The sequence below is a fragment of the Anser brachyrhynchus genome (assembly GCF_964034855.1).
Source record: "Anser brachyrhynchus genome assembly, chromosome: 17".
Lineage (NCBI taxonomy): Eukaryota > Metazoa > Chordata > Aves > Anseriformes > Anatidae > Anser > Anser brachyrhynchus.
The window spans coordinates 3,978,184-4,003,242 of record NC_137710.1 but is presented as its reverse complement, the minus strand read 5'-3'; the positions used below and the strand labels follow the sequence as shown (position 1 = coordinate 4,003,242).

At 57.4% G+C, this 25,059-nt stretch overlaps 1 protein-coding gene across 17 annotated transcripts in view; it reads left to right on the top strand.

The window, feature by feature from the left end:
• NCOR2 (nuclear receptor corepressor 2) overlaps positions 1 to 25,059 on the top strand; it is a 234,201-nt gene that overhangs the window by 115,121 nt on the left and 94,021 nt on the right. For all 17 annotated transcript variants that reach the window (XM_080560150.1, XM_080560143.1, XM_080560142.1 and 14 more), the window contains 3 exons: positions 2,121 to 2,234; positions 13,373 to 13,429; positions 17,656 to 17,708. In XM_080560150.1, coding sequence (XP_080416276.1) covers positions 2,121 to 2,234; positions 13,373 to 13,429; positions 17,656 to 17,708 — 224 coding nt within the window. The remainder of the gene's footprint in view (positions 1 to 2,120; positions 2,235 to 13,372; positions 13,430 to 17,655; positions 17,709 to 25,059) is intronic.

Sequence of the window (25,059 nt, the reverse complement as noted above, 5' to 3'; positions counted from 1 at the left end):
CCTGAGGAACAGCCGCGGCTGAAAAGCCAGAGGAGCCGCTGGGCCGTCCTGTCGTGCGGTCGGAGCCTTTGGTGTGCCTTGGTTGTGGGCATGAGCGGACGGATCCTGGCTGGGTTTCACGGGGACCGTGGTCCGGCAGCCGATAACGGCTTTTGGGTTGTATCGGGGTGTTCACTGTGCTGCTGATCTTCCCCGCGGGAGAGGTGGCCACCTGTGGGAAGGCAGAGCAGGAGCGGAGCCCACAGCACGGGGTCGCTTCGCCCGCTGAACCCCATGTTTCATTTAAAGGCTGTGAGTTGTCTCCGACAAGCCACTAGACCTAGCTGCGTGCTTAAGTGTTTCCTTGGACTGCATCCTGCAGCCCAAGCAGTGCTAAAGCTCATCCTCAGCGGGAGCGGAGGTGATGTGAGGAACTAATACGTGCCCACCTCCTTCTCAGACCAGGAGAGACCGCCGGCTCTGGAGGATGGTGGTTTCCTCTCCTCCCACGAAGGCAGGTTGCTCAGTCCCAGGTGCATTTTTTTTCATGGTAAGGGATGCGGTCAATTTTTCCTTTGCTTCAACAGGGAAAGCTCTAGCTGCAGGGGGAAATAGAAAGATTTGGAGGTTTGGAGCTGAACGGAGAAAAAACAATCATATGGGGCTTCTGACAAACGTTCCCTCTCTGTGTCTGCCCTGCCCCGCAGCTGCCGTGAGCTCCTCGTCCTCGCAGGGAGCCGCTGCCACAGGAGGAGCTTGGAGGAATCTGTTATTTCCTCTTCCATCCGAGCGGTTCCTCAAACGCAGTGAGAGGGCTCAGACGTCTCCTCCTGCCTCACAGCACTCAGGAGAACCAGAGGCGCAGGTTGTACAGGACACATGCCCTCCGATGGCGGCGATGTTCGAAAGCGCTCCTTTAAATCCGATGGTTTATAATGCACGTTTGCCATGACCTGAGCAGCTCGCGGGTGGGTAGGAGCACATCAGGAGACTGGTGAGCTCTGAACACGGGGACGTGGCAGCCTCCGTGGTGCTGGAGGGAGCAGCGCAGTGTGGTTTTGTCCACGGCTGCTGCACCTCGAAGCCTGGATACCGGGAAACACGGAGCTGTGGCAATGCAGTAAAGACAGTAAGAAAGCAGAGGAGCCAACAGACCACCCCCTTTGGCACTGTTGGCTCTGAGGGCAGGAGACCCTGGTGATGGCCGTCCACCCCTAGTGGGCTTTCTCTAGTTGGAGTTTGGACTGACTTGGTGGTTTGTGCTCAGCACCATTTGTTCCCTCTGAAAGGAGGCGAGGAGCGGCTCTCAGAGCTGCCTTCCCAGGACGGCGTGATGGCTTATGGCTGGAGGGCAGGTAGTGCTGTGTGACGGTGCCCTCAGCGGGTCTCCAGGGCCTGCTGAGACGACCAGGGCTGTGAGAAGTGTTTGCAGGCATTCGCCTTGTAAGACTTGGGCTCTTTGTGAAAGGTCACCAAAAGCAGAGGCTGTCTCGGTGGCCTGTGTCTGAGCCCCGTGCTGTCCTCCGCAGGGAGTCCTGTAGCTGTTGCTTTCCCTTGGGAGCACTTTGCATCTCCCACTTGGCCTTCTCTGCCATGCTCGGGCTCATCCAGCCACGCAGGGGCAGCTGCCTCCTGCTCGGAGCAGAGCAGAGGCGCACGAGTCATTTCACCAAGACCAGTCATCCCGGGGTGTCTCCTCCGACCGCAGCACCAAAAGAGAAAACTGACGGCAGAGAGCGGCCTCGTTACTCACCCTCGCGCTTCCACAGCTTCCCTTGCAGATGGCAGCTCCGGAGGCAAGCAAGAGCTGCGGTTCCCCTCTACGATTTCTAATAAAACCATTATTTCTAGCCTTAAGGCGCTCCAGGAGGCCTGCTGATGGGTGGTAGTCCTCCTCTGGTCTGTGCCCAAAGAGCACCAGCCCACCAGCACGGGGACGGGGCAGGCCAGCGCTGCGCATCTGCCCGCAGCCCTCCTCCCTCTCCCCGTCGCTGCGGCCTGAAGCTGCCCGTGACGGCTCACAGGAACTGCGATGGCGGTTTCTGCGTCGGTCGCAGCACCGCAGAGAGTCTCGTGTGGACGGGGACGGCTGCCTTTCTCGCTGTGACTCACTCTCCTCCTCCCCCCTTCTCCTTCCACAGCAACAGTTGGAGGAAGAAGCAGCCAAACCGCCAGAGCCTGAGAAACCCATCTCCCCCCCTCCAATCGAGTCCAAACATCGCAGCTTGGTGCAGATCATCTACGACGAGAACAGGGTGAGTCTGGAAACGACGGAGATTGTGCGGTTGTGCTGTGTCATCCCTGCCAGGGATGGTGGGGCTGGGTGAGGGGTGGGCGGGGGGATAGCCCTGGGAGGGACGTTTTGATGGATGGAGCCCCGTCGGGAATGGTGATGACAGAGGGCTGAGCCCTGAGGTGCTCTCTCTGCTGTGTGGATTAAGTGCAAATGTCTTCTGAGCCCTGCGAGAACCTGCTTGTCGGGGTTTCCTGTGATAAGTGTTAGATTTGAAGCGTTCAGGAGGTGCTTCAGAGCCCTGTCTGTTAAATAGCTCACTTCATCCTCTCCCCTGGAGCGAACCTAGTTGAAAACTGCCTTGAACGCTGGGCTTTGGCTTGGTGGAGCGGGCTGCACAGAGGAGAGGGACGTCTGCGATGCTCAGGTGCTGGCAGCCAGATCTGAGCCCTCCTGGCTGCCCCTGAGCCACGGGGCTGGAGCAGAAAGGACATGGATGCAGCCCTGGCTGGATTTGTGGATATTTGATGCTGTAAATGGCATTAGCAAAGGTCACGCTGGCATCGCTGCCTCTGGATCTCTGCCTTGACCGCTCATTTGTTGCGCTCAGCCATCGCCTGTAATAGCAGCCTTAGGAGACGTGAATTTTGCTGCGCGTTGGAGTGATGCTAGAAAATTGGGCCCTTTGGTAGATAATCAAGCACATTCATTTTCATTTAGGTGTTGGATAAAAAGGATGATTTTGCATAAAAGGAAAACTACCAGTCGCTAATTATTTTGAATTGCGAGGCCTGCGATTTCACTGGGAGCTGCAGAAATCCAGGTGCCTGACTCCAAAAAAACCGCCACCACCACCACAAAACAACAACAAAAACCCCACGTACCCTGTGCTCGCAGGCAGTGCAATTTTCCCGGTTGTACTTTTTCCATCTGCTTTTCTCCCTTAGCAATCGGAAGCCCGGCATTGGCACAGCCTGTTGTGCAAGTGGGCGAGGGCTGAGGTCGGCGCGTTTGAAGTGTGAGCACACGCCAGCTGGTGGTGGCTTTGCAACGCGGGGCTCTGCGGGCAGGTGCCGAGCGCTTCTAAAGCACTTCTGCCCAGTGGCACCACCAAGTGTCCTTCGCAGGAGGCTTGGGCTGGGTGGCTGATGCATCCTGTGCAAGGACTGGGTTCGCAGAAGGAGATCTCGAACGCTTTTATCCCTATTCTGTTGATTGCATCCTCCCTGGACACTGTCATGCACCTGGACCATGTTAAGAGGGGAAGAAATGGGTGATAACAGTGAGGCAGGGAAGGAAAAGTGATCTTCAGATGTTGTATTTCCAAAGGCTTCTGTTGGAGTGGTCCCTGTTAGCAGGACGTGGTGCAGGGCTGAGTGTCCTGCTGGGCCCTTGTCCTGCTATTTCATCCCTTGTTTCCACCCGCTCCTGCCCCAGCAGTATGGCCACACGTTCCCTCCTGTCCCTCTGAACCCCATCACCTCCCTTGTGGCAGCTGGGATCTGCTCCCAAAGCCCCTGCCAGTCCCTCAGGGCTGCTGCTGGCCCCATGGGTAGTGTCAAAGTGCGGGGAACAAGTGTGGGGTTTTACATTTTGAAAGTGAACGGCTGTGATGCCTGGGAAGGTGTCGCACACAGTGCCCAAGGCTGGTGGCATCTGCTTGTGATGCTCCTGACGTGGTTCTAAGCTACGCTGATCCGCAAGGCTGGGCTGCAAGCAGGAGCATTTTTGTTATTAACCTTCACAACAGGGTGCACACCTTCCAGGTGGGTGCTCAGCGAGGGAAGGTCACGTCTGACACCAAATGTCTGCATAATTTCGAGTTTGGCTCTGTGTTCGTATCCGTGCGATCTCTGTGATGGATAAATGAAGGTTCTTCCTCCGTGTTGCGGAGTCCCGCTGAGAATAGCGTGTGAGCAAGCCTGTCTGTGGGTAGGAGGCTCAGGCCAAACAATCCTTCCCTTTTGCTTGATAGAAACCATACAGGCTGGAGTTCCTCCTTTGAGGAAGACGTGATCTGTTCGGTCAGCAGGCCAAGTGTAACAGCTGAGGCCGAGCGATGGCAGTTTTTGGACACGTTCAAAGCAGCAGAGGGGCCTGGATTTTCCCCATGTTTGGACATGGAGCACCCACAGTTAGGCCCTCACACGGAAGGTAGCCGCTGGTGGTCACACATCGGGTTCCTTTGGTGGGTTTGATGGCGGCATCACCACAAGCGGGGTGAACCCAGCCCTCTGGGGCATGGGGTGGGCCCTGCCGTGCTGCCCTGCGGCCTTACTGCGGCTCCCGTGGGCTGGAGAGGTAAGCTGTAGGAGTAACGGGCTCTGAGCTGAACAGAGACGTAACGGTCGAGGGTGGGGAAGGTCAGGGGGCCAAATTTTAAGCCTTTCCGCCTCTCGCGTGTGGCGGAGAAGCAGTGAAGGCCTGCTGAATGCCTTGAGGCCTGCTCGCAGGAGGAAAGCCTGCTGTAATGGCTGCCTGCTGCCTGCATGCACAGGGAGGACAGCCTGATGTGAGGGAGGCCGCCCTGGGAGAAGCACAACCAGCAGGAGGATTCAGAGGCCTGGGGAAGAGGCGAGGGAGCAAAGCACCCCAGAGGGGCTGGCAATGCCCCGGTGGGTTTTTAACGGGCCGTATCGTGGCAGGGGGAGAAAGCCCGCGCTTGTGCGCGTAGCAGAGCAGGTGGGAGGCGGCGCGGTTCGCGCGGGGCCGCTCGTCTGGCTCTGCTTTAATTAATTCCCCATGAACCGCGGCTCCGTGCCGCCCCGGCACGCGGGTGCTGCCGTGCCCATTCCCACCGCCGCTGCCAGCCCGGTGCCGGAGCTGCACACTGCGTGCAGTCACAGCGCAAACAAAGGAGGGAGCGAAAGCGGTGCATGGGAGAGAGGAGGTTATGTGAGGACAGAGCAGCTAGAAACGCCGGAAAATCAAGTTAGCCAGCCGTTCTCTGACCTACTTTGCTTTTGGCGATAGCTGTGGCTTTTCAGGGGTGAACGGTTTCTAATTTTAGCCAATGGTTCGTCAAGGAAGCCTATATGTTTTTCTCACCGCCGTGCTGGGTACGGCCGAGGGGTTGAGATGCAGGTTGGCGCTAGCGTGTATCTGTTTTTCTCAAAATGCAGGTGCTGCGCTGCTAAACGCCCATCATGCCGCTTTTCCCTCTTGCGACCTACTTAACACGTGCGATTTGAAAAGTTCCTCAGTACTGGAGAGCGTAATTGTGGAGAACTTGACCTGTAATCCCCTCTCGCTACACTCTGCTGGACAAGTAATTGATTTCCAGAAAAAAAGTTGGCTGTACAGATTCTGGGAGGGAAGGAGAGAGAAAAGCTCTTATTGAGCACAGTGAAATGCTGCATAGTGAGGCCGTGGCTGCGTTTGGGGAGGTTTTCAGGGTCTCAGCTCTTACAGAGAGGCAGCTGGTAGTCTCGTTCATGGTCTCTGATGTCTAGGTGCCTCCTGCCCTGGACAGTATATACCGACCAGAGCCACTCTATCTTGTCTTCAAGATGAGCTGAGAAACTGCACCTGAAAAAATACCTCTTGGGAAATGTCCGCAGTGCAATGCAGTGTAATGCACACATACATGTCCCAAAGCCAGAATTTCAACGGTGAGTGTATATTGTCTAAACATACCTAAAAGGATGTATGAGAATGCAATTTAATATTTTTGTTATTTTGCGTGGACAAGAACAAGAAGAAACAACGGGGTAGCATTTTCAAAAGCATCTGAGCCCTATTTTCAAAAGTGGTTTTTAGCCCTTGAAGAGACAGAAAAATGTTTGAAAACAGCGATAAGTGCTGGAATGGCTGAGAGGGTTTAGTAAGTGATAGAGGGAGCCTATTTGTGAGCGGAGGGGAGCTCAGGACCGCCTTGGCTGGGTGGCATTGGTTGCAGGGCGTGTGGTTGAGTGGTGGGGTGCGATTTCCAGCCCTCTGTCACTCCTGGAGCTGGACATCAGCAGGGTGGTGCTGAGCTACCTGGAGAAACCAGATCATGATGGGCATCTGCTGCTAGAGGTTGACTGCAGTGCAGACAGTACGGATCTCCTAAATTAAACCATGCGAGCGACCTTCAGTGTCATCCCTGTGGGAGAGAAGCTGATTCCTGCTGGGTCTGACACCTCTGTGACAGTAGCTGTGGCATAGACTGTTCGTGGGCTTTAATTTGCACCTCTGAGATGCGTTATTATATCGAGAGAATTTATCTTCCTTTTATGTCAAACCCCCATAACCAGGACAGATCCTCTGTCTGTATTTTTAGCCGTGGTTTTATTCTGCTGGGTTGTTCGTGGGATTCCTTGCATCCATCTTCCCCTGAAATTGATGTGACGTACCTGGCCTTGAAGACGTTTTTGTGCTCTGAGCTGCAGCGTGCAGGCCCCTTGTTAGGCGTGCAGGGAGGGCATTGTGGCTCTGAATTGCTCCCTGAGCCTGTCTCAGGCTCGCCGAGCTCTCCTGCACCAGCATTGCCTGGAGGAGGCTCTGCAGAGCAGCCGGCAGCCCTCTGGTGCAGGGCTTTGGGTTAAAAGTCCTTAGAGTCCCCTTGATACCCAGATTCCCCATCAGCTGCCGTGCACACGTGCACGCAGATGTGCTCACACCCTCTCTCCCACCCTTGTGGCGGTGTGGCTGTGCCACCGCGGGTTCCTGCAGACCGTGCGTGGGGCAGCGCTGGTGGGCAAAGCCCTGTGCATCGAGGCCAGGCAGGCTTCTGCTCGCAGGCTGCCAGAGAAAAGGCAGCCTCCATCCCTGCAAACAAGTGCACGCCAGCTTTCCTCTAAACCACCGAGCTCCCTTTTCGATCGGCGAGGTCGCATCGGGACGCAGCGTGACTTGGCCCTCCGCGCCGCCGCGGTGCCAGAGCGGGGACACCGAGCGCTGCGACCCGCAGCAGCGTGACGAGGGCTGCGGTGAGACCCCCGCGTGCTGCGGGTGCCGGCGGCTCCCGGCCGCTCGAGCCCTTCCCCGCTCTGCTGTCAGCTCTCCGAAAAACCCAGTTTGATGCAGCGCAGGCAGGGGAAGCAGGCAGCACCGTCTGTCTCGCCCTGGGGATTGAGTTGGTGGAAATCAATAAGATTAAATTTTAATTCGTTTTCTGTCTCAGTGCTTGTTCCTTCAAAAGGGCACAGCTATCTATCTATAAATTCAGCATTATGCTGTAAAATTGGAATTCAAAGGGTTGTTTTGAACTTTTTCCACCCCCTGCTGCTGTTGTGTCTGCGCCGAGCGTATTCCTGGCTACCCGCTCACCCTCATCCGTGCGTTCATGAAGCATTAATGCCCCATCCATAAATACGAGAATAAATAAATGAACACTTTTAGCATTGCAAAGTATAATCTAGCCTTTAACTACTCAAAGGCACAGAGCGTGACTCAGATCCCATGGTGATTTTATGTCTGTGTAACTGATTTTCTATGAACTCCTGATTTACATTAGAAAGGGAAGAATCAGGCCCGCGTCGTCAGCATGGAGCTGGTGCAGTAAATAAAACCTTATCAGTGAAACGCCATCTGAACATTAAATCTGCAGGGTTTTTTGTGTTTTTTTTTCCAAGTTCTGGTTGATGTGGCAGCCAGGATGGGGGCATTTTGTGTTCGGCTGCTGGAAGGGCCTCATTCGTTTTGCTTTTGTTCGTGATGACTTTCACTCTGGGCTTGCCTCACCTCGGCTCAGCGGTGCACGTTAATCCAGGGGAAAATCGGAAAGGTCAGAGGTCAGGAGCTATTAACACCGCTGCATAACAGCAAGATTTCCAAAAAAATAACACTCAAAGGCTTAGCCTGGAGTGATTCAGAATCATTTCACTTTTCTTCGGATTTTAAAGAAAGTAGCCTTTTTTTTTTTAATTGTTCTGGTGTCTATTTCTAATAATCTGCTTCAGATCCGAAGGTCGTGGTGGTGCACTGCGCTGTAGGCTTTGTCTGAGACCAGTCCAGCCCAGGTACCGTGTGTCGTGCATCTTCAGGTCCTGGATTTAAAGACAAGAAGCGCAAAGAACTCAAATATGTCAGGAGAGAGGAGCATAAACCCTGTAGCACGGTGCCTGCCCCTCGGATGGGGTCACCAAGCTTTTCCCATGGCAGCCCCAGCGCCGAGCCTGATTTCCAGAAGCCCTCTGTGCACTTTTGCCAGGCTGCGCCCACCACGTCAGCGTGCCGCTTTCCGTCTTTGCATGCCATCGCCCTCCGGATGACGGAGCGTGGTGCCGTGTTTGTGTGTGAGCACGTGGGAACTCAGCCCAGCCCCGGAGCAGGATTTGCCCTCGCTGTGGGCAGAGCAGGAGAGCGCCGAGCGCAGAAACCGGCTGGCAGTGCCCAGCCGCGGGGGGGGGGACAGGAGAGCCACCGGCCTGTCATGCTGCGCACAGGATGCGCGGGGACGGGTGTGAGCACACAGCCGCCTTTCCTCGGGTTTCTTGCTCTTTCTGATGAGTCATTTGTCACCTCCCTTACGTGCGTCGCGGCGGGGAGTCCCCGGCGGTGGGTCTGCCACCGCTGCTGCGGCAGGAGGGGTGCAAGGGGGGAGTCCTGCAGGCTCCCCCCCTGCCTCCGGCAGGGCAGCGAGCTCTGGGGTGGTTTTCCTCTGGGAGGAAGGGGGCCGGGACTGCAGGGGGAAAGATGGGTGCCCTTGGTCCTAGGAATGAAGGTGTTTCCGCGTGAAACCAGCGCTGCAAGGTGACGGTCTGGTCCCAGCAGGGCAGAGCACAAATTTTCCTTTTGCCCAGCCCCTCCGCACTGCTGCCTCTTTAAGGTTTGCTTATCTCCGTGCGGGACGGGACAGGTCCCAAATGGAAATGCTCGCGTTCCCCAGCACGGCCAACAGCCTGCTGCCTACGGGCTGCTATAAATAACCCCGGGAGCACAGTTCAGCGGCAGCAGCGCGGAGCGGCTTGGAATGATGCTGGAGCGATTCCAAGAAAATGCCGCCTCCTAATTTCAGATCCGCTTTCTCAAAATAACCCCGTGTTTCCTTATCTTCCCTTTTTAAACTTCGCTTTGAGAGGGAGCCCACGTGAAAGCCCAGCCGCTCGGCTTCGGGTGCGGCGCTGCCTCGTGGGGTCAGCTCGTCGTCCCCGCCGGAGCTCACGTGGCCGGGAAGCTGCCCTCCCGCCCCCTTCCCCCTCCCACCCCTCGTTTCAGTTCCATCAAAAAAAAAAGGGGCTGGAGTTTGCTTTGAAGCCAAATGCTTTTTAGGGGAGAGCAGAGGTTTTTGTAGTATGCAGGGCGGTTTTTGTTGTGGGTGAAGATCCCGTTATTTCCAGGCGTGAGCCCAGTCCCCGCAGGGTGAGAGCGCCGCCTGCCCATCCCTGCCCGCAGGAGGAGCTGGGGAGGGAGGTTTTGAGGGCAGGTGCTGCTCCTTGCCACACCTGTGGGTCCCCCTTTTTTTGTCCGTGGGACTTGCGGTGACACTGGTTGACATTTGTGGCTTGGCCACACTTCTTGAAGACCCTCCATCCCTCAGAAAGCGTGTATGTGATGGGAAGCTCCATCCATCAGCACGAATGGTGCCCGCACCCTGGAGGGGTGCGCCCCCGGTTCGCTCGTGCCCGTGCCGGTGTGAAACCCTGAGCGAAGCAAACGGTGTGAACGGGAGCACAACTCAGCCTCGGGGCTCCGGTTCTGCTGCGAACGCCTCCGCGCTGTGGCAATATTTCAGGACCCGCACCACATCCGGAAAAGGGGTCATCAGCTGCTCGCTGCGGAGCAGCGGAGGGGCTATAAAGCAGCGGGGATCTTCGGGCGTCTCGCTGGAAGTGATGGCTGGATTTGCTTCCTGATCGTCCCCTCCTGACACATAACAGGGATCGCAGGCGCGGCCGGATTGCTGGCGGGGGTTGTTCAGCAGGTGGGGATGAACTCTCCGGTTTCCTCCTGGAGGGTCAGCCAGGAAACATCTTCCTTGTGAAATCGGTAGTAGAATCGAGTCCTCGGTGGCCGTGCCCGTGGAAAGGAAAGGATTCGGCAGGGCTGGCCCCGGTCTCCTGCAAGGATCCTGTGGGTGCAGAAGGAGCTGGGGCCTGCAGATTTGAGGTTCGCCTAAATTCCCCGAGTGGGCTCCAGGTAGCTGGGCCACGCGGGAGCAGGTTTGCCAGCAGCCGTCTGTCCTCCGGCATGAGGCGCGGCACGGTGGGCCCCGACTGTAGGTGCCACCCGTCGCTCCTGGCTCTGCCACCGGCTCCCGCGTGGCTCTGCCTGGCCTTCCAGACAGCTCCGTTGCCATCTGATAAATGCAGCAAGGAGCAGCAGCAATTACGGTGCGTGTCAAGTGTTAATTGGGCGGCTTTCATGATAGAGGCATTTCTTTGTGTGCGTACGAAGATATGACGTGCTCAGAATCGCTTTCCCTCCTGATCTTTGGTTCTGGAGACGTGTGCATTACAGGCAGTTAATGCAAGACAAATCATGTCATTCTTCCTGATTCGCCACATGTTCTGCCGGTGGTGATTTGCCTCCGGGCTGTCTCATTAAGTTGTCTAAACACGGCAAACGCAGCAGCTGAACACGTTCAGCTTTTCCTCCGCGCTGATCGCGGCGCACGCACAGGCCTCCAGCAGCACCCACTCGTGGCTGGGGCATCCGCGTGCATCCTTCACTGGTGCTGCTGGGAGAGGCTGCCTCTGGCTGTGCCTGCAGTCCCCAACCCGCAGTTAATTAACCTGCCTGCAATTAATCAGGGCACTGGTTTTTGTCCTGGGTACGTACTGGAAAAAACTCTGCTCAGAGGACACTTCCCACTCGCCGGGAATTGCTGGGGTGCAGGAGGTTGCTTGCCCAAACCCCCCTCTTGGAAGCAGATGCGGTTCTGTACCAGTTTTAATGCCCCCCTTCCTTCCCTGCCCCAAATCTTAGCCCTGGTTTTAATTGTTTGAGACTTCCTAGTGGCACTGTGCGCATGGTCTGTGAGATCTGCAGGTTTTATTGCTCTCAGAGACTGAAGTATGAAGCTCTGGCTATGAGTTCTCCGTAGCACGATGAATATTTCAAGCAGGCGGGTCCCAGGGCAGACGTGGCTTCTTCCCGTTAGTGAAGCCCGGTGCACGGCGGTGGAAACACGCAACGCTCACCAGCCTCTCCCGGGGAGCCCCGCATGGGCTGGGGTTGGCAGTGTAGGTATTTTTGATTTCCCTTTATTTCCTTGTGTGAGGTCAAATGTGACAGCTTGCTGGTAGGAGTGGCTCAGCCAAGAGTTAGTCTCGAGGCTCGTACTCGGGTCTGCCTCATTTCGTGGCTGAAATGCGCTCAGAGGGCAGGAGGAGAGGCAGGTGTCGGGGCTGCAGCCGCAGGCAGGCGGGCACCGGGCGTGCGGCGCCACGCGGGTTATGCAGGCTGAGGCCGCTGGGGGGCTGCAGCCCGGCTTCGAGCTGCGCCTCTGCGGTGCCCAGCTGCAAATTGCGTCCCGGGCAGGTGTCCTGCTCTCGTGTCCTGCTCTCGAGCCCGAAATCTGCTGCAGGCAGCTGTGCTCTGCGCCAGGAACCTGTGGGAGGGGTGAGGGCACTGCGAGCAGCAGCGGCGGTGGGGAGCGCAGGGTTCAGGCTTAATTTTGCACGGGCTCTGCCGTCCCAGCTCGGGGTTACGGCTCTTGTAGCGTCCTTGGGGTCACTTCTGAATCGCGCAAAGCCTCACATCCTCCCGAGAGCGCAGCGAATGGAGGGGCTGGGGGCTCGTCCTCGTCAGCCACCTGGCCTGGGTTGTGCCGGGGAGCTGCAGCGTGGCTGCGGGCACGGTGACTCACGGCTCGGGGCCGGGGCTGCGAAAGCGCGCGCCTGCAGCTCAGCCCGTGCGTGGGTGTGCAAAGCCCCGGCCAGGAGCTTGCACGCGTACTGTCCGCATCCGCGCTTCGGGGCGGCCACGCTGAGCGGCGAGGTGAAGCTGGTGGCTCTCGGGGCACCCGCCGAGGCGCGGGGTCGGGGAGACGTGGGGCGTCCTGCGAGCCTGGAGGGCACGTCCCGCTGGGAGCCGGCGTGGGGGCGAAGGGAGACGGGTGCTTGATGCTCGTGTGCCAGGCAGCAGCGTGAGTCAGCCCCGGGTGCTGAGAGCCCGTCCCCTGCCCAGCCCAGGAGCCGTGCCCAGCCTCTCCGGCGAGCTGAAGTCCCAGCACTCAAACGTGGGGGTTCAGCTCCCGATCCTACAGAGCTTCAGTGCTCGTTGGGTTAAAGCTTGGAACCTGCATCAGAAAAGGGGGTTGGTTTTCTCTTCTTCCCTCTCCCCTCCCCGTGCTTAAATCCTGGGGAGCTCAGCTCTGTCCGTGCTGCTGCTGCAGCCCTCTTTTCGGCAGCCATGGGCTTTCTCTCCCCCTATCCCATGTGTAAAATAACCCATGTCACTGAACAAACGCCTCTGAAAATCCATCTCCTTGTCCCCCTCGCTGCCAGATACTCGGCTCTGTTGGGTCAGCCCCACGTCTCGTCGGCGGCGTAAAGCGATCCGGATTTATCGGACTGTTAGTAGCAGTAACTGAAAAGCCTGGCTTTGCGAGGAAGTGCTGTTTACTGAAAATGTCATCTTTTATTTAGGCTCCTGCCGCAGCGAGCCCACGTCTCTTTTCAGGCCTGTTTAATTAGTAACCACCCCGCAGCCCCGCCACGTGTTCGGGGTTTCTCTGATACGCGCGGGGTGGTTGGGCTGCGGAGGGAGGGGGCAGCGAAGGGCTCCCCGGCTGCGGGGAGGGGAGGGAAGAGAGAGCAAGACGAGGAGCCAAGGGCAGCTCGAATATAATGATCACATGCTCGCGGAGCGATGAATCCTAGAAAGGGCATCTCTGTGTGCATGTGGGCTCGCCCGCCCTCCTCCTCGCACTGCGACCGCGCCGAGGTAATGCGCACGCTTCAGCAGCTCCAAAGCTGGAGGAGCCCGGGGCTGCGGCCGGGCGAGGACGGGGTTTGGGGGTTTTGGGGGGGGCTTCTTGGGGTGCTGGGAAGGGCTCGGAAGCGCCCGGCGGCGTGTTGGACTTGGGGTAACTCGAGCTGCCGCTGCCCGTTGCCTGCAGGTCCCCCTCCTGCTTCCAGGCAGGGGTGGGATTTGTTGGGGAAGGGGTTTTGGCACAGGTGGGGCGCTGGAGCAGAGGGCTGCGGCTGTAAGCAGCAGCAGAAATAACTTCTCTTCTCCCCCTCTCTCTCCCTCCCTCCCTCCTCCCCTCTTTGCTTTCCCTCCCTGCAGAAGAAGGCAGAAGCCGCCCACCGGATCCTGGAGGGACTGGGTCCCCAAGTGGAGCTGGTGAGTGTCACCTCTGGCCGCGGGGGGTTGGAGCGGGGCCAGCCTCGGAGAGGTCCCCGGGAGGCGAGCGCCCCAGCGGTGCGCGCCTAAGCCGTAAGAAGGAAGTGCGCTGCTGGCCAGGACGTCTCGCTGGCGCGGCACCAAGGCAGGAAGCGAAGTGGCTGAGATGAGTATTGAAACACACACACAGAGCCCTCTTCGGAGAGCATTAACCCTTCGGCTCCTCTGTCGCACGCCGCAGCGTGGCAGGGCGATGTGGGGGGGGCTCTGGCACCGCACAGCCCCACGATGGGGCGCTGGCACCCAGGGCAGGTGCAGGAGGGTGCCGGGGAAAGGGCTCTGTAAGCACACGCCAGCCGCAGCCACAGCTGCCTGCAGGTATCGGGACCTGCGTGCGTCCTATTTCTGTCTTGTGCACGGGGAAACCGAGAAAAACACGTTTAATAAATTGTCGTTTTGGGGCTGCTCCATCATCCAGCAGAATCTCGGTGGAAGTCAAGCAGCCGATTGCTGGAGGGGCGTCTGGGAACAGCCCCTGAGGGGCTGAGGACGAGAAAGGTGCTGGAAAAAAAGATGCATCTGCAGCAATGCTGCGGAGCAGCCGGAAGGATCAGAGCGGGCCGGACCCGGGTCCGGCAGCATCCCTCACGCTGCACCAGCCACGGGGCGCAGCAGAGGGAGCCTGTCCTGCCAGGGTGGGTGTGCGGCCCTGGCTGTGCTCATCGGCTGTAATTTGGACTTGCTGTGCGGAGGTGGGGCTAATCACTGTCTTCCCCAAGTGCGGAAGGGAGAGGTCACAAGGGAATTAGTGGTCGCTGCTGCGTGTCGGAGCCCGCTTCCTTGCTGGGGAGGCAGGGCGCGTTATTTTTCCTCTGAGTCACCGGGGTCAAACCCTTTGGCCTTTTGCTGAGGGTTGGCGGTGCCTGGGACTGGTGCTTCCTCATCCAAAAGATGGTGCGCTTCCTTTCCTTCCCCCACGCACCTTTTTTTTTTTTTTTCTCCCCCCTTTTTGGATTTGCTGATGCTTTTCCCTCGGGCGCTGACGCTCCAGCGCCAGCCTGTGTCTTCGGGGGAGTTTGGGAGGTGGGCCAGAGCCCAGAGCAAACCTTTCCCTGCCTCTCTGCCCTGTTCCTCGAAGGGGAGGGGAAACCTCTGCGGAGCAAACACTGCCAGCCCCTCGTTGTGCTCTGTGTGCCTCGCACAGGCTGTCTTCGTCTGCCTGCCCAGGGAGAGACCCTTCCCACTGCCCAGCCCCCGAGCTGGGTCAGGCACAGAGCACCCCGGACCTGCCAGCGGCCTCTGGGTGCTGCTGAGGGACGAGATGAACAGCGAGGTGCGCTCCTGAGCTGGAAGGGAAGCTGCTCCAGCATCGGATGGAAGAAGGGATTTTGAGAGCGATCCAGTATAGAACAAGTAGGGACTTACCCAGGGGTTTGGGGCCGTGTCACGGATTTCCCCTTGAGCTGGAAGCTGCTGGGTACTGGCCCAGCTCTGGTAGGAAACTCTTAGCTCCTGACTTGAGTCTTTTAAACAGCTTTTGGGCTTGTGAGATCTGCGCTGAAATTTGTGTCCTTGGGAGCTGAACACCTTAAGGAAGCAGCTCGTGTTGGTTTCCTCTTCCCAGCTGCTCGTTGCTTCGAACCTACAAGAACCAGCCCTGCATTTTTTACCTTAAGAGGTTTGGTTCATGTCTGATTCTCTTCGGAGGATCCTCGTTTCTGTGCTCCTCGGGTTTTAAACATGCAGATTTGTACCACAATCCCTTTGCCCCTTACTGGTGCCTTTCCGACCTGTCTGTTGGGCTTTTCGGTGCCCTGACACCTCCTCCCAGGGCCCCCACATCAGCCCCAGCCGATGCAGGATGCGCTGGGGAGCCCAGTGGTCGTGCCCCGTGCCCCGTGCCAGGGCTGGGCTCCCTGGCTGTGAAATCACCCCCCCGCACTGGGGCCGGGGGCACCTGGCAGCACGGGGCCCACCAGGGATGTACGTGCTGCGGTGACGGAGCAGCCGAGGCCCCCGAGGCTGCCGTTTTCTAGCGGCTGGTGAACGTGAGCATCCCCAGGGCTCGCACCCGCAGGGTTAGGTGCTGTGTCCTTGGCACGTGGGGCAAGGCAGTTCAGGTGCGGGGATGCTGGCACTGCCCCCACGTCGGAAGGGTGGGGAGGAGGCAGCTTAGCAAGCCGGGACTGTGCTCGTGTTATCCCTGCGGTGTAGCTGGGACCATTTTAAAATGACCCCGTGTTTCCCCTAGGGAGAAATTTCATTGAGATTTGCACTCCGAATGCTGCGGTGACCAGAAAGCAATCGAGGGCTTCCATTCTGTTTTATTTTTAAAGAGCTTTCAGTAAATCCAAGGATCTCCCAGTAATGGCTTGCGTGGCGATTTTGTTTTCCTTAAGTGTCCTCCCCCAGAGGATCGCGGTACGCGTCGCTTCCCGTGCTGCAGTGCTGTGCCTGTTGTGAGCATGTCCCCGCGCCAGCCGGCCTGTCAGGTTTGCTTTTGCTTACTCATTTAGAAAGTTGTAGTTCTGGGCAGGTTGCGGACAGCTCTGAGGAAGGAGAGATGGTGTCTCTCGGTCCTTGTCCTGCTGAGAATGAAGTTTCTGTAGTATTTAGTTACGGGGTAGGTACAACTTGTCTCCTGGGCTCGCTCTGCTGCACGGGCTGGGTTTCAGTGCTGGGCAGACGGGAATCTCCTCGAGATGGTCTTGTCGTGTGGAACTCGGGTTTGGGTCCCGGTCCCCTGTTTCTGAATGCTGCGGCGTTTCTGGGCAAGTGCTGCATGCAGGGGCTGCCCGTTAACACCCGGGGTCGCTAACTGAGGGTGTGGGTGGCTGCTCGTGTCCCAGGTAAGGAGCAGTGGAGGTGACCAGCAGCCTCCGGTGAGCTGAGCAGCATCAGGGCACCCGTGACGTCCTATGCGCACACGAGTCTGCTAACCCAGACAGAAACCAAAACGCTCGTGCCTCCCCTTCGCTCAGCGGAGGATATTTGCGCCTCGTCACGTGCCAGCTTATTGGCTTTGTTTGTCAGCGTGGAGGGGAGGAAGGCACTTCATTTACCAGGGTTTCCAGTTCCTGCAGCCCTCCCAAGAAGCAGTGGCTGGTCAGGGCAGCCCAGACGTGGTGCTCCAGAGCCACGGCTTGATTTCTCCTCCCCATGGTGGGAGCTGCCTCTCGTGAGCTGCGTGATAAGGCGGGTGTCCGTGTCCCTCTGAGCTTTCCAAGTGAGAAGTGCCCAGCCCTGAGCCTGGGGCTGGACCAGCAGATCTGAGAGCATTCCTGATAAATACCCACAGGGAATACGCCTCCTTCTGGGGCTTGTCCCCTCGCCGAGGGCATCGCCAGCGCGGTGTCTCCTCGCTGGCCGGGTGGGTGGGTTGTTCTGGCAGCCGTGCAGCTCGCTTGTGGAGTGCCAGATGCCCGAATGCTGCCAGCAGCCCCGCTGTGCCTTCAGGGACACGCTGGTTGCCCTCGCCACCTCTGCCTGCACCCGAGGCATCACTCGTGCCTTCCCAGCAAAGAGGGGCACGTCCGAGGGGCAGCCGGAAAAAGAAGCTGGCGACCTGCCGGTGCCAAGACGCAGCAGCGATGGGCTGCAGGGGGTAGCTCTCCCTCCACCTCTCACTTCTCTGTGCAAATCACGTGCAGGCTGGTGCAGGAGCACCACTGTACACGTGGGTGCCGGGGGGGCTGCGGGGACGTGCCCAGCGGCCAACGCACCCCTTGCGCTGCTGGAAACCCCGGGGGCAAAGACTTGTCCCGGCTCTGCGGCGAGCTCAGGCAGGCTGCTGCCGCGTAGACATAACAACGCGCGGTGCACAGGCTGCCTCTGCCCGCTCCCCGGGCCCCCCTTTCCCCTCACCTCCCCCGTGGCGTATGTTCCAAGGCGCGCCGCGATTGCACCGGGCGCGTAACAGCCAGGCACCGCGCCGTGTTTGTGGGGATTACGTAGCAAAGCGCTTGCAGCTCGAGCGCTGCCTGCCCTCCCACGGGCTGCGCCGGGATGCGCGGGGGCCTCGGCGCCGCCGGCAGCCAGCTCCCTCCAGCAGGGGACGGGGGCACGGGGACAGGGCCGGGGCCGGGTGGTGTCGGGGGTGCTCTCCCTTCGTGCCCAGGCTGGTGAGGCTGGGGGGGGGGACGGGAGGCAGCGGCGCTTCGGCCAGGTTGAAGTTTCTAAATGTCAGGCTGTACCATTTATGCCTTCATTTTTCTTCTTTATTTCAGCCGTTATACAACCAGCCTTCAGACACCAGGCAATACCATGAAAACATTAAAATGTAAGTACGGGGCAATAAAGGCTCTTCTAAATGTCAGGTTGTGCGTTAGGCTGCGGCGGGGGGATGCTAGCTTGCTCCCAGACCCCGTCTGTACCTTCCCAGAGCTGCCGCCTCGCTGCTCGGGGTGCCCGAAGCATCTCTGGGAGCCCAGCAGCTGGGAGCCAGAGCTGAGACAGATGCTGAAGGTGCCGATTGATTTTCCTGGGGGTGGTGGGAGCAGGTCCTGGCTCCTCTGTAAGGGCTTTCCTGGAGGGCTGTCACCCTGGCTGCGGGGGGCTGGGGGGCACCAGGACCCGCTGGGGGGCACGGCCCCGCAGTGCTGCAGCTCGGGGGCGGCTCTGCCGTGTGGGTGACGCCGGTGCCCAGGGGCGTTTGGGAAGGAAACGAGACGCGTGGTGCTTTTTTCGGCTCGTTTCACGCATGCCGAAGTACGAAATCAGCTGCCAGCGTGCGCGCGTGTGTGTGTTTGCATGCGGGGAAGATGAAGTGAAATGAGAAGTTGCAATTACAATTAGATTTTCCTGAAGCACCTCTTGAATGTCTAATAACAACTGGTTATTTCAGAGATACTTACTGAGACTTAGCAATCATGTAATTTGTGACTTATCACCTCAATACATGATTTAATCATCAACTTGCATTTAATAACCACAACGACTTCCTGAACACAGAAGAAATATAACAGATAATGAGAATAGTGATAATTGCGATTATTGTTGGAAATTTGAATAGTCAAACCAGATCTGAAACTTTTATCTGGCGTGAATGAACCGATGATTGCTGCGAGCGGGCTGCTCGGCGCTGCCTGCAGCAAGTCTATTTCGGTACAGGCTCGGTCAGCTGCTGATAATCATCTTTAATAATCTATTAACAAAAGTTAATAATCTTTTGCTTTTCAGCAGTATGTTAATTGGTGCCGGGGGAATTACAGGGAAAGAGTTAACGGGCTCCTGCTGTTGGGCTCTGCTGCCGGGGCTCAGGGGAGCGCGTCAGGCGCTGGCGGTGTTGAAGTGCTGCCGTCCCCAAGCGCTGCGGGGAGGAGGAGGCGGCAAACGTGGCCTCGGTACTGCGCTTACCTGGTTGTTGGAGCTCGGCAGACGTTGCCAGGAGCCTCGGGCAGGGGCTCCCCGGGATTTTGGTGCTCGTGCTCGGAGGCCGTGCAGCGGGCAGACGTGTGCCCTGCGCACCGGCACCCAGCACGCCGCGCTCAGGTGCGCTCTTCTAGCTGCGGAGGTGTGAAGAAGCAAAGGGAACCAGAGCCACCCCCTCTGGCTTACTGACTCAAGCCGTGAATTACGAGGTAGTGCTGATTATACTCTTGGGAGAAGGGACGATGCCTGGCGCAGGGTCTGTGCTCACCGTGAGCCCGCAGCCTCCTGCTTTCAGAAGCGCGTTGTGCTCTTGGTTCAGGGAGCTGACAGCTGATAAACCATTTTGTGCAGCGTTGGTGCTGGCCCAAGGATGTGCCCTTGTCACTGCAGGTTGTGACCCACCCCAGGCACTTGAGGCGTGTGGATGCCACCACCTTCCAGGGTCCCCCGACCTCCCCTCCTCTTGAAGCTCTCCATCACCAGCTGGGCGCTGGGGGTGGCGATTTCAGGCTGCTGCCTAGTTTTGTCCACGGAAGAGTGAGTTAAAAGCAGATCCAGCTACTTCACCCACTCACCGTTCCCTTGCCAATATTTGTGGTTTCGGAATTACGTTTTCCTGTGATTTAAATGATTTCCTGTCCTTTGTTGCTGCCTGGAGGACGGGCACAAACAGAAGGGGACGGTGACCGCGCGGGGCAGGAGTGAAACTGGTGATGGGACACGAAGTGCTGTCGGAGCAGCTTCCCAAGCAGGTTCTCCTCTCTAGACCTTGGCGTGGAGGAAGGTCGTCCCAGCCCTCCCTCGTGGCCGTAGCGGTGATAAACCAAGGCGAGGTTGAAAACCAAGGTGAGGTTGAAGCAGGCAGCCCTGGGGTTAATGTTCTCGGTGATTAATGCTGCAAAAGCATGGGAAGGAAACCACACATTTTAATGAAAAGCCACCATCTCCTCCTTCCAGAAACCTTGCAATTAGCTGTCTTCAGCTGGTTATTGATGCCAGCCGGGTGCATTTACAGATCTAGGTCAGGGAAAGGCCCTTGAGCTATCTGGGCTCCAGATGTTTGCTGCTTTTGACCGTGAGCCTGTCTCAGGTCCTGGGGTTTGGATTTTATTGTGCTACCTGCGGAGAAGTGTGGGGAGATCGGCGTGTCCTGCCCTCCCATCTCTTGTGTCCTTGCTGCACGGTAGAGGATATTTGGGTGCCTGAGGGCCAGGTACAAAATCGAGGTCTCAGCAGTTCTTGCGAGCAAATACTTCACGGTCGCATGCCCAGGATGAAGAGGTTTTAAACTTGTGCATCTTGGCCAAATCCCGCTTGGGTGTCCAAATCCCACCCACGGCCTCCTCATGTGCATTTCTGCTCTGGATGAGCAGCTTCTGCTCCCTGGCCTGGGGGTGGCTGCTCCCACAGGAGGTGAAGGGAGCCCGCCGGGGGCTTGGAGGTACCAGCCCAGCGCCCTACGGCACCAGCGGGAGAGCTGCCAGGGCACCGCGGGCTGCGCTTTGCTGGGGTGGAATGGGGTGCAGGTTCTTCGCAGCAACTTCACCGTAAGCAGGTTTAGCCATGATGAAAAAGTCTTCTGGCACGTTGCTGGGAATTAATCCAGATTGCGATTCTGTCCACAAGATCTCACTGTATGCTGACTCCGTTGCCCTAAATACAAACCGATCCCATGGGAGGTGGGTTAGGAGCCTCCTACCTGGCCACACAAGGACGATCAGGCTGCTTCTACTCACAGATGCCTTTTTTTTTCCCCCCCAACTTTTCCTAGGGTGATTTTTTTTTTTTTCCTCAGTTGAATGTTTGCAAGCGTCAGTGGGAAGGCATTTGAATATCACAAAGCCAGAATTCCTCGATTTCTCCGCAGCGATACTTTGCGCCTTGCAACACTGGTTTAATCCCTCCTGCTTGTTTGCTTTGCTCTTCAGCGGGGATGAGTCACTGCTGCTCATTGGGCTGACTGGGGAGTTACGGGAAGGTTTTCTGCTCTTCCTCAAATGTTCCTGGTCTCTTCTTTCCGCGGAGTTTTATGGCCTGTCTCCTATTCAGTGCAGTTAAAATTAATTTCATGCCCCAGTTCATTCCAGTGTTTGCCGTTTCAGAAGCTTTTAAGTCCTGTTTGACTGCCTCGCTGTGCTCTGCTACCCGCCTGCGTGGGTCCCTGCGCTTCACCTGCGAGTGCAGGCTTCCAGCAAGCGTGGTTAATTTTGCATGCTACAGCTGCTGCGGGACCGAAGGCAGAGCCGAGGGGTTTGTGCCAAGGAGCTGACCTACCTGGGGCAGGACGGGGTCCTTCGTGCCTGTAATACCTGCTTCCCTGGAGGGAAGCGCTTGGCCGCTCTCTCCTCAAGCAAAGGTAGCAGTAAAGTGCTCTGATACCGACAGGGGTGGCGTGAGCTTGTTCGCATAGCTAGCTTGGCCCACGCTCGTTCACATTATGAATTTCCCAGCTTTGCAGGGTGCCAGCTGGAGGCCACTTGATCGATTCTGCAGCAGGTCGGGGGACTGCAGGGACTTCTCGTGATTTTTTTTTTTTTGGACCTTGCTGAAAAACAGCAACAAGCGGAGAGGAGGCCGAATTGTGCTCCGGCTCAGCACCACCCGCATCTGTTCTGTGTCTCTTGGTGTTGGTGTTTTGGCAGCTGGTGGATGTACAGGGGTGAGAGCTGCTCTTCCTACCCAGCTTTGGTAGGGATGCTGTGTGTTCTCCAGACTCTTGGCACCGAAGGCATTAACCTTCGTTCTGCAAAGTGTCTGAGCAAAGGCGAGGCGTGCACACGAGCGGGATCAATTACCTGCCGTCCTCCTGGAGAGAGATTCTCCGAGGGGGCCTTCGCCTCCGCTGCAGTGGATTCCTACTCGGTCAGCCGTGAAGAGCAGCCCGGTAGGACTCTCCTCCCCCTTCTCGAAGCAGTCATGTTGAAATCGCAGTCTGGGATTTGTGTTTGAAAGCAAAACGCAAGCTTCTGAGCCCGGAACAAGCACACGAGAGGAAAACTGAAAAGCCCGGGGTAAGCACATGCAAGGTGCCGTTTACAGAGGTTGCTTTAAGCCTTCTCCTCAAGAGCTGCTCCTTGCTGTTGTGCTGCAATTCAGAAATACTGGGCTGAAACCAGGCAGCGTTCCCACGAGATGCTTGCAGAGGTGTCTGAGTTTACATTTAGCACAAAACTGATCAAGAGCTTTGTGTGATTCTGATTCCCTTGCATGTCTAGATCCAGCGGCAGCCCAGCTGTGTGTACTGTTAGTACGCCCGTTTGTGTTGCTGTCTGCAGCTGATGGCTTTTCTTGGGGGGAAATTTGCAGAACTGAAATCTTTCATCTGGATGTTCGGAGAGGTTTAGGGGCTTCTGAATGCCTTTTTCTGTTTGAACTGCCTCTCCCCCTTTTTCCCCAAAGCAGAATAGCTTTCTTCTGAAAATCTGCTGCTAACTACAGCTTTCCAAATCACTTGTCACTTTGGCAAATTTAAGTCATCTTTTCATTACTGGCTGTTTAGGGGTTTTAGTAGCAGTGGATTGCCTCTAAATTCATAGTAAAAGCCTGACATGTAACACAAATGCTCTTCCAAACCCTGCAATTACTAATGCATTCTCTTTCAGCTCTTTTTATTAGAGCTTGTAGACATTTTCCTCATTAGAAATTCACCTAGCAGCTCCCTGCTCATCCCATTCAAGGTTTCTCATCTCTTTTATTCTCTATTTGCACGTACTAGGGCAGAAGTATTACCTCGTGATGAATTTCTAAATGATGGAGCCACACTACAACCTTCTGCTTGTTTCTCTTGCCGGTCCGTGTTTCTCTTGCATGGACTGTCCTGAAGTGCTTGGGCTTCAGGGAGAGGCAAAGGCATCGGACACGTGTCCAGCTGATGTCCAGAAGTGCTTCTGCACTCACTTGGGTTTCTCTCCTGTTGGTCCTAAGCTCTTAGGTGCTAAAGAGGATGGACATGAATTTCCAAAACGATGTTAAAAGCCGTGGCCGTGGCTGTACCTGCTGTCCAAGGGAGGCGTTTGGGCATCCCGCTGGGAGCATCTTCCCGAGGGGGTGGCACCACAGGGACCTGCCAGGTGGTGCCACCAAGGCGCCCCCTCCTCGGAGCGCAGCGGTCTCGTTGCCCTCTGAGCTGCCAGGTGAATTACCAGCACCAACTCGTTCACACTGTTAATGGATGAATTATGGTGATGACTTCGGGCCTCCAAAGCCGAATGCATTGTGGACCTGCAGGACGTGATTTAGGAAGCTGGCAGACCTCCGGATGGCTTCTTTCTCTGGACTAGTTTCTAGGCACAGCTGCAGCTTGCTGGCTGCGTGACCGGCTGCGTACCTCCGTCATTGTCTTCTCAGCAGCATGAGGGTGCTCTTGGTTTAGTCCATCAAAATGCTCCAAGGCGAATTAACTGAAGCTCTGCTTCACTTTTCTTCCCCAGAAAGAGCTCCTGAGTGTTGCAAGAAAGCTCCGAACGGTTTGTTTTCCAGGAACGTGATGTGCCTGTGGGCTAACAGGTGACGCTGCATCGCCGTGCCCCAGCCGTTTCAGAGCAAGGGAACGACTGGGTGCAGCCACCCGTGGAAAGGATGCCCTGCTACCTGCCCTCTCGGCAGGGCTTGGCACCCTGCTGCCAGCGTTGCCCCCAGGGACACGGACATCTCAACATCCCTTTGTGCGCCCGCGCTGCTCCCTTGGCTGGGTTAACCTTGGCGCGTTCTCGCTGTGCTCTGCGGGTCCCGTGATTTAAGATCTCCAGTCTCGCTGGCAGTGCTTTGTTTGGGTCGAGTTGCCAGGAGGCTTCTCCGTTTCCGGCCCTGCACGATAAATCTCGCCGTACAATGGGTTTGCCAGCTGCTGGCGGCCTCCTTCCCGTCGCTCTTTGCAGGCTCGATCCCGACTTTGTTTGCACTGGCCGTCTGATGAAAGACGTCCCCGTGTAATTAAATACCCGTGATTAGTTCTGATCAAATAGCAAACTTCCTTTCATCTCCTCTCCTGCTGGCCCAAGGTCTCCCGGGCAGGTGTGCCGCAGTACATGGGCCCTTTGTGTCCTCGGGAATCTCCCCCCGGCGCCTCGGCAGCACCCGCGCGCACCTACGCCGGCACCGACACGCCTGCGGCTGCGCGCATCCTTACGGGACTGCAACCCCCAGAAGGATCGCAGCCAAGTAATTCATGAGGACCCGGGCCAAGTGACTCAGAAGTCAGAGTTACAGTTTCTCTCCTTGACTGGCCCCATTGTGAAAGCCAAAAAACAAAAGCAACCTTGCGCCAAGGCCGTTGGGGTGGAAGCGGCGGCTTCCACGGGGCTCCCGGCTTTGCTCAGAGGGGGAGATGGGCTTTTGTTGGGCGCTCGGTGGGCTGGAACATCGGCTCTGAGAACCGTGCTGAGGCGCGGGACCCACCAGCAAGGTCAGTGGGGCCGTGGGATGAGGATGAGTTATGCAAGGACGTGCCGTCCTTGAGGCACGCCCCAAATTACAGATACCCGAATCTCGCTTCCTGCGCCGGTGGCGGGTGACGCTCAAGCAGCACGCTCCCAGTTTGGTTTAACTGGTTGAGCCTCTGGTTCCTTCTGTCCCTGCTGCTCGAGGGGAGGCGCTGGGGACTGCTGGGACCGGGGTTCTTGCTGGGCTTGTCCAGCTGACATCCAGCCCCTGAACCGGGCGCTTTGCCTCGAGAGCTGCTGCCACCCTGGGCATGCAAACAGACGGGCCCCAGTGTGAAAAATCCCAAATCACCCACCACTTCCACGGCAGGCTGGGCTCTTCCCAGCAGGGACAGCAGGGGATTTATTGCTGGTTGAGCTCGCCAGCGGCGGGGACCAAAATCCTCGGGGAGCTGGGAGAGCGGTCAGAGAGCAGCAGCAGCAGCTCCGGGCTAGCGGGGAGAGCGGAAACACCGACGTGCTCCAGCAGCGGTGAGACAAGGTCACAGAAGGGAGCCGCATCGAGGGCTGTCGCGTACGAAGATGTGGACGTGCCACCCGGCAACCCCAAAACCCAGCTTGCCAGCGGGCTGCGTCCGCCCCAGCCTGGCTCCTTCTGCCGCAGCAGCTGGACGGGACAGGGACCGAGCGCTTCAGCCTGCCCGGCGTGTGTGACGTGGGTGGCTCGTGCAGCACAGCAGTACTTGAAACTGCCCACAAGAGTCACTGTTGCTTTATCTAAGGAGCCTCCCTTCTCTCTGCCTGTGGGCTGTGTGGTTTTTCCCAGCCAGCCAGGTCTCCAGATGCGATGCTTTTCTTCACTGGCAAGCCTCAGGCCGG